Here is an 8041-nt window from a genome sequence, read left to right as displayed (position 1 = left end):
ATCTTATTGCAAGTAGCAAGGGTTGCATGTGTACCTACATAAGATTGAAGATAGAGGTAATACAAAACCTTATAATAAGCTTTAACTCTCGTAGTCTCTTGGCATCCGATTGGTGCAACATAAGAAGGGAATAGGATTTTGTATACAAGAAAGGCTTCTAGTGTATGTAAGTATATCTTGACCTTTCCTATGAAAATGTCTTTGGTTTTTCCCTTCTCAACTTGTTGAATATGTGAACTAGACATACCCATCATAAGCACTATGCATGGGTCATATGTCTTCCATGTATAGTAATACTCATTCCATTGAGGCTAGAAACTATCCATACCAGTGCACCTTTGAACTCATTTTATTCCATATTTGGCAGCACATTAAGTGTCACCATTTAGCAATAACAAACAAAAGATCCTTATTTAAAAACATTATATGTGTTGCTATTCTTGAGCACTCTATTCTTCATCACTTGATACCCCAAATGCACTTGTACAATCGAGCGTAAGCATTGTGCATGGATCATAGGCCTGTTTGGGTAGCAAGTTCCATTTTGAATTGAGACCATTTGGAATAGTGGGTCTTTGAATGCTTTTTCTTCCAAGGATGAGCTTGACATAAGCATCAGAGCTTTATGTTAGATCTTTACTACTAGTCCATGGCCTTCACCACACTCACACATAAATACTGCATTTTCTCCACTAAATTGTAGGTGCATATTTTCTTGCCATGAATGCCTCCAAGGGCAAGATTCCTATCCTTCATTAAGTAACCTATTGGATTAGCTCCTTCAAATGAAATCTTCTGCTTTGCTTGCTCTCTTTGATCATCCTTTTTGTAATTGGCAAGTTAGCATACCCTGATAGCTCCTCTACCATCTCACTCTTCATTGGTAATAGAATTAGGGTGGCACAAAATTTACCAATTATAAGGATTCTCAAAGGTTTCTTCCAAAATTTTTTAGCAGTAGGCTTGTGGTCATGATGTAGGTCTTGCATTGATGCGAGTTCAATGATGTGGAGTGAGGAGCTCCCTCCATTCCCATTACAAAATGGTCCAAGGTTTTATCCTTTAAGGGACTTACAGTCTCCTCAAGTGTAAGTAGGACTTGCATACCTTTTATTTGTTGTTCCACTCTTCTTTGTATCAAACAATTTGGATCCAGTATTCTGTGGGCATGCCTGAACTCCATAGTCATCAAGCTGATCTAAGTCTATTTAAGAACTTTATCCCTTATGGAGTTTACCTTCTTCTCAACCATATGCATCACTTGCTCATGGAATGGCTCAACTACGTCAAAGGGACTTGCTTTTTTTTTTCGTCGCTCTTGGGAAAACTTGTTCAACATCTTCCATGACCCAGCCTTGAGGGCAATGTCTATTATTTTTACAATTCGACTTGATAGGTGGGGATTTTGACAAATGGACAATCAATATGACCTTACTATTGTCTGGTCCACCTTTATTGTTGTGGTGCAATAGGTGAATGTAGCTCCTCTAAATGTACCTGCTCCAAACAGTATATGGAATATGTAACTCTTCAGTGTGTTACTCCAATGACATATGGCATGTAGGACATTCTTATTTGGTGAAGAATTGAGCAATGAGGAGAGGTCTTACCACCACTGTGGGTATTAATCAACACATCAGTGCCATATATGAGACATATGGATACATAGTAAGGTGAGATGATTAAAAATGATAGTGAAATGACTAGGTTCATGGAATCCACCTTGAGCTTCAATGAAAGATAAAGAAGATATTTCACTACAAGTTCAATGTGCCTCCTCCATTTGAAGTTGTGTACCACTTGCAACCTTAAACTTGAAGTAGCTATTCTCTCATTCGTTGCAGATGATGGGAAGTACCTAAGAGTTTTGACGAGAGCTCTCAAGATCTTCTCTTAAAATCCCTTAGTTCTATGAGGCCCAAGAGAACATAAGGGTGGTCTTGATTCCAAGTAGGCTTTCAAACATGGCTCTTGTGTATTGAGAAAAAATCTATGGAAATATGCACATAGATGTTGGCTGCAAATTTTGTTGATGAATTTCTCCCTGTACTCCTCTCATTGGGACTAGTAGATTAGCAATGGATGCCCTATGTTAGGTACTATGTGAATTTATGGTGCTTAGATTTGGTATTTTACTTATAACATGAGTTTTTGTCCTCCTTCCTCTCAAACAAGGATCATGAGTAGATTCATCATCAGCTTCAACTTGATAGTCTAGCGCAAAAATTGAGTAGCTAATCTAGTATGCAATCTATTAGGATGATGCTCCCTACCATAAATCTATGAATTGCTATTTGCATTCATATTGATCGTTGTGAGCTAGAACTAAGTAATCTACCAATGTAGTCTACCAAAAATCAATTGAGTTGCATTTAATCAAATTCACCATGGGCTTCATATTGAATGATTTGAATTCCTTTTACTATGATCTAGAGTCTCCTCATTGCGAGATGGGTTAAAGCTACTATACATTGGCAATACAAAGGGTTGTTACCTCTTGGTGTCGAGAGGAAGGGTCTGTCTATGTCACATAGTTATCTTGTGCTAACAACTTGATGAATGCGACCTGGTTGTAGCCACTAAATATGTATGTGAAGCTACAAAGTGTCCGGTTGTATTTTCTAAGACCTATCTTATAGGAATAAAAAATTCATAATATACTTTGCCTAGCCTTGTTAAGCAATCAACAATCCAACCACAAAATAATTGTTTTGCTTGTTCATTGGAGACATGACCATTGATGTGACCCACTCGTAGAAGCCCCATTGGGACGATTGGGACAATAATCTTGGCCACTTCCATCTACCCTAAGGGCATTTAGCTTTTAGGCTCACTTGTGAACCAATTGAGTGCTCACTAGTATCATGGTTTTAGACCGTGGTATCCATTCAAATGCATATTGATGAGAACACATCAAGAAGCTAACTGATTCAAAGAAGTGGATGCTACCTCTAGGATCATGTTATCCATTCAAACACATTTATGAGAATACATGAAGGAAGGTAAGTTGTCCAAAGAAGTAGATGGTACCATTAGAATCCTGGTTTTAAGATCATGGTGTCCATTCAAACACATCTCAATGAGAAAGCATAAGAAGCTAAGTGGTCCAAAAGTGGATGGTCCAGTAAGGATGATATGTAGGGGCACCGAGGAAAATGTTTTCATTCAATTTGGGCACAAAAAAGTAGTCACCTGTATAAATAATCCTAAGACATTCTGAGTTGTAGTTTGTCAATTGGAGAGTCGCCATACAATCCTTGTAGCCAATTCGTGGACACTTGTCAACAGAAAGCTCATTAGAAGATTAGAAGATGGCTTAGAATGGACCGAGGGAGGGCTAGGCAAAAATCAATGATGGAGATTTCTTGATTTATTGGTGATGGGTGATGGATTCACCACACGAAGAGCTACAATGGATGGATCATAAGCAAGGGGATAAGTGTGATGGGCTAGTGGGGGTTTGAAAAGACTTGGAATAATTGGTGTTGGTGGCCTAGAGTGATAGGCTCCAAGGGGTTGGGTTTCAAAGAGCGCAAATTTTTAGTTCATAAATTTAGGGATCAATCAACGTTGGCAAAGTTTAGAAGCATTGGTACTTTTATATGAAGACGAGGAGAAAGTAAGCCCCTACTTGGGTCTCAACAATTTCAAAAGAATATAATCCTTTCAAAACATCTCAAATGCAGAAGGCTAGGAAATGAAAAGCCTCTTTAGGGTGAAAAAACAAAAGACTTTGCATGGCAATATGAAGAGGTCACATGTGCATGTGATGTGTGTGTTATTTTACATTTGTTATCTTCTTTTCCCTTACCTTTCCTATAGGGCTCTCTCCTCTTTAGACTTCCTTGCAGAATTGATGTGCTGGATTTATTTATTTTATAACCTACAAAATAGAACATTTCTATAAAAAGAACTTCGCCGTGCAGGTTACAGACTTGTCTTTCACTCGCAGAGAGAGAGAGAGAGAGAGAGAGAGAGAGAGAGAGAGAGAGAGAGAGCATAACACTAGAAAGATGAGCATGCAAATAGGTTTAAGATAAAAGTAGAAATGCTGATAACAAGGGCACATTCCTCCCAGATAGTTGCTAGTCCTTCACCATACAAGGGCCATATGATTCGTTCGTACGTGCAGCTTAGAAACATCACTGAAACACTACTAAACACAAGCCTTTTTGCAAATGCATCAATATCTCCAAGCTAATATCACGCATACATGTCAAGCCAACAATTTTTATCCCTATCACATATAATTCTAGGTAGTATTCCCAACACAAAAGAGCACCTGAATAAGGAGGGCATGAAGGTAGTAGTAACATGAGTACCAAAGGTGCCTTGCCTATATGCCCAATTGGTACGCAAAGAACCTTTCATTTGCTTCCCACAAGATGCATATGCTCGCATCGGAAACCCGAGCTCAATCATCACCTTGAGAAGCTTGAAGAGCTCACGCCCCTATGACATGGGAGGCCGTGGGAGATTAAGCTTCACTGACCTTCCTTTCCTGCTTCTGTATCAGAGGCAACAAACAATCTCACATAAATCAACCAAAATGTCACAAGGGGCTTTGGTAGCACATGCTGAAGTTTCTCAAGAGAATCCTCTCAAAAACAGATCTCCATGAACAAAAACAAGATGTGGCAAAATATGCTGGTCCGGCGCGCAACAACAGAGGCAAATGCAGAGGCCAACATTCCAAAAACCAGGAAGCCAAAAAGGGGCCCAATCAATCTTGTTCTTTCCCTTCACCACAATTCAAATCAAAATTTTCCCGGTGCTGCCCCATTAAATCTCCGCTGCTATTCAAATCCAATCCATTTCCCTGTCTGGATTGTGAAGGGCAAATCTGCAATGAACCTGAAGTTCCAACAATTGCGCCAGCTTCGTTTGAAGTAGCTATGCTAAAGAAATCTTCTGGACATAAGGCTGCTCTTCTAGGGGCTGGCCTTTTTACACCGTAATGACTCCTCATCAAATTCTCTCTCTCTTCGTTCATTTTGCCATGCCCAAATCCTCCCTGCCATTCAGGTTCCTGGTGATGCAAAGCATGTGAGTCGAGCTCTCTAACCACCACATTCGAAGGCACTGGAGTAATTGATGACCTCCCATCCAAAGAGTACCTACCTGCTTTTAAATCACCATCAGTCAACTTCTTAGTCTCTTCATTGCTGCTCTGGCTTAGCCCCCGATGCTCATGGGATACCTTGCATCTCTTTCTATCATGCATTTCAAATCCTCTGCTCAAGGCATCATCGAAGCTTTCAGGAGAGCTGGGGCTAGTGAGGCAGCTCTCCGGACAATCTTTCATCCCCATTAAGACATTCTTAACTGGGTGCTCTTCTGAGATTAGTGCAAAGCTTGAGCTCAAACATTCAGCTGACATCCTATTAGCTAAGTCTGAAAGTTCTGCTCGAGCTGCCTCAAGTTCAATGCTCGCAACACTCTGGCCAGAAAGAGTCTGTTGAGCTTTTTCCAGAATGGATTGAAGGTACTTGCCTTGTGCTTCGATGCGTAATTGCAAGAGTCTTTGCACCTGGCGAATAAACACACCCACATGTAACAATGAGGCACTCGATAAAACACGAGACAACAGAAATCGCATAAAATACAAACAGTAAATTAAACATGTGTAATAGCATCAAAGCATCCTAAAGCTTCGTCTGATCTGATCACTGTAAGGGTCAATGCTAAGCCACCCAACTGCACATCAATTCAAAAATATTATGCCGCTTTCAGCTTACCTCCAGCTGGTCTCGAAGCTTTTGCTGAACTTCCATTTGGAGTCTTAACGCTTCAGATATCTGAACACTGCTGCAGAATCCTACTAACATATTAGCTGACAAGACGCTATACGTCATGCCTGTGTGAAAGATACTATAAGCCAAGCTCTGCTTACTTGGAGTCATCTCGTCTTGGTAGCGTCTGGCCACAGCTTGAGACATGACAAATAGACTCTTCGACAAGATCTGATAAAGAGAAAACAACAATTTGGAACAAGACTTTTAGATAGATCCATGCTTTAAGACCATAACTAATGAAGAAATAATCAACAAAATAGAGAGCAACGTATAAAACAAAATACGAAAACACAAAATAGGAAAGCATAATACCATGCCTTGCCACTTCTGGTTGAGTGTCCCTTTGTGGTTGCTTCCCGAGTCGGTACTTCTAATAAAATGAACACAAAATTTCCTCAGAACGGTGACACAAGGGAAGTTCCAGACAATCTCATTTCTAGAAATTGCAGAAGCCACATCCTCACATCTCAGAGCGCAAAATAAAACCTGCAGATGGCTCTTCAAATGATACAAAGTTAAACCCTTCACATTCATCGCCTTCATGACAGATTTTGGAGTGGCCTCTGCATTAAAATCACTTGTTAGTCTTTCAATATATATTGAGTGCATGGTAGCCATAAACAGATACATCTAGATTGCTCTTAGCCTAGTCTTGTTTTGCTATTTCTGCAAAATATGAACACCCCCACATCGTGAAAGACTTAAACAAACCCATATTTCTAAGAGTTCTATGCAGAAACATTTGCACAAACAAATGCCATGACAAAGAGCTGACAAGCAAAAAGTAAAAGTATGAATCTAGAAGCATGGTGCACATAGAGTCAAGCTTATCAGAATGGTGTGGCATTTCTTCAAAAATCACGCACATTACTATGACAACACATTACAATGAATGCAATGGGAAGCCGTAGACTGCTATGACAACACATTACAATGAATGCAATGGGAAGCCATAGACTTACTGTCAGCCCCTCCAAGCTGCATGACAGCATCAACAAATCTTTTGTGAAGCTCGGCAGTCCATCGCAGGCGGGGCTTGGGATCTGCAGAAAGAATGACTCCTGTACCTACCAAGGAATCACCTTCTTGCATTTGACTGACAACTGGTTGCACATAATGTGGTAATGTTCCCCTGCCACCTGCAAACCTCTCAATCTGATGCATTCCCTGCATACAACTAAAGCTACTAAGCATTCACCAAGGATGGCTACATCACAACAACGTGTTACAGGGCCATACCCCTAAGCAAACCATAAGAGCTCAAAGACACAGAAATTCAAGGTGCCCCAAAAGCATGTGTGCCCACAATCAGATCTCATATCTGTGAAGCCAAGTGTTTGAAAGAAAACCAGAGTTTGAATAGAACAAAACGAAAAGCATGAAAAGAAGTTGATTGCCAAGGTACAAGTTGATTGTCAGGGTTTTGCATTTCTGATCACAGGAAATACATTAAACATGAGCTCCTTTAATTAATGCAATCATCAGCGTGTTGTTGCTAAAACAGAAATTAACTACTACCAGACATTAGCGAATAACTAAACTGCAAGGACAAGATCATTACCTAGATGATGAACGGAATGAGCAGCTTATTTCGGTATTTGATTAAGGGTTCAATCCCAGTAGGCTCTCTCTCTCTCTCTCTCAAGCAGTGACGATTTTTAGAAGCTACTGAGCTGAGATGACCACCGCCGCCCTTATCCAAGCAAAATGAGTTGAAAACTGTGCACAGAATGGCAACGATCGTGACCCAAAAGAAGCCACTCAAGCTTCCATGGAAGCTGCATATATAATTATACAGAGAAGAGCCTGCCTCCCCCAGAATACACACAGGCAGGCGAGCGAGAATATGCGAAAAACTGGCAGCAGATTAAAATATTTAGAGTATGATTTTATAGACTCAAAATGGGAAGGGAGCACATCTGTATTCAATCATCTCGCAAAAGGACACCATAACATTAAAGCTTGGAATATGCCATTTTAAAGGGGGATTCTCACATTGAAATTTGAGCCCGCTTTTGGCTTGGCCAATAGTAGTGTAGTAGTTAAGTTGACGAGTTGGTAGGCGCCGCCTCCGACGGTGGCACCTCTCTCTCTCTCTCTCTCTCTCTCTCTCTCTCTCTCTCTCTCTCTCGTTCGGCTATGCCACGAGGCTCGAGGGACCCAAATCTTTCCCCCTTTTATAATAGTATAGATATAGATGTTGGTGTCAATATGGCTCCGGTAACAATGTCGATTGAGAGCTCCAA

General features: G+C 40.5%; 1 protein-coding gene across 2 annotated transcripts; it reads right to left on the bottom strand.

Moving 5' to 3' along the window:
• Positions 1-4472: 4472 nt before the first annotated feature.
• LOC147429396 (myb family transcription factor PHL8-like) lies at positions 4473-7645 on the bottom strand. Of its 2 annotated transcripts, none has more exons than XM_086495614.1 (7): positions 7357-7645; positions 6758-6962; positions 6282-6358; positions 6108-6165; positions 5894-5963; positions 5739-5808; positions 4473-5530 (listed from the first exon to the last, which is right to left on the bottom strand). In XM_086495614.1, exons 2-7 carry the CDS (start codon positions 6957-6959, stop codon positions 4724-4726), a joined length of 1284 nt encoding a protein of 427 aa, XP_086351740.1. In that variant the 5' UTR covers positions 6960-6962; positions 7357-7645; the 3' UTR covers positions 4473-4723. The 2 variants fall into 2 exon arrangements, with proteins under 2 accessions (XP_086351740.1, XP_086351741.1); XM_086495615.1 differs by having other exon boundaries at positions 5739-5805.
• Between the last annotated feature and the right edge of the window lie 396 nt (positions 7646-8041).

The sequence above is a fragment of the Adiantum capillus-veneris genome, chromosome 22, assembly GCF_014529385.1.
Source record: "Adiantum capillus-veneris isolate H3 chromosome 22, ASM1452938v2, whole genome shotgun sequence".
Taxonomy (NCBI): domain Eukaryota; kingdom Viridiplantae; phylum Streptophyta; class Polypodiopsida; order Polypodiales; family Pteridaceae; genus Adiantum; species Adiantum capillus-veneris.
The sequence above is the reverse complement of the archived record's forward strand: the minus strand, read 5'-3'. Positions and strand labels throughout refer to the sequence as shown.

What these genes read in the sequence shown, in the direction of transcription:
- LOC147429396 (XM_086495614.1), bottom strand. Translation starts at nt 6,959, where the DNA reads ATGCATCAGATTGAGAGGTTTGCAGGTGGCAGGGGAACATTACCACAT. An exon ending in GCAGCTTGGAGGGGCTGACA is followed by an intron (nt 6,359 to 6,757) that starts GTAAGTCTATGG and finishes ATTTTAATGCAG; the next exon opens with AGGCCACTCCAAAATCTGTC. An exon ending in ACCAGAAGTGGCAAGGCATG is followed by an intron (nt 5,964 to 6,107) that starts GTATTATGCTTT and finishes TCTCTTTATCAG; the next exon opens with ATCTTGTCGAAGAGTCTATT.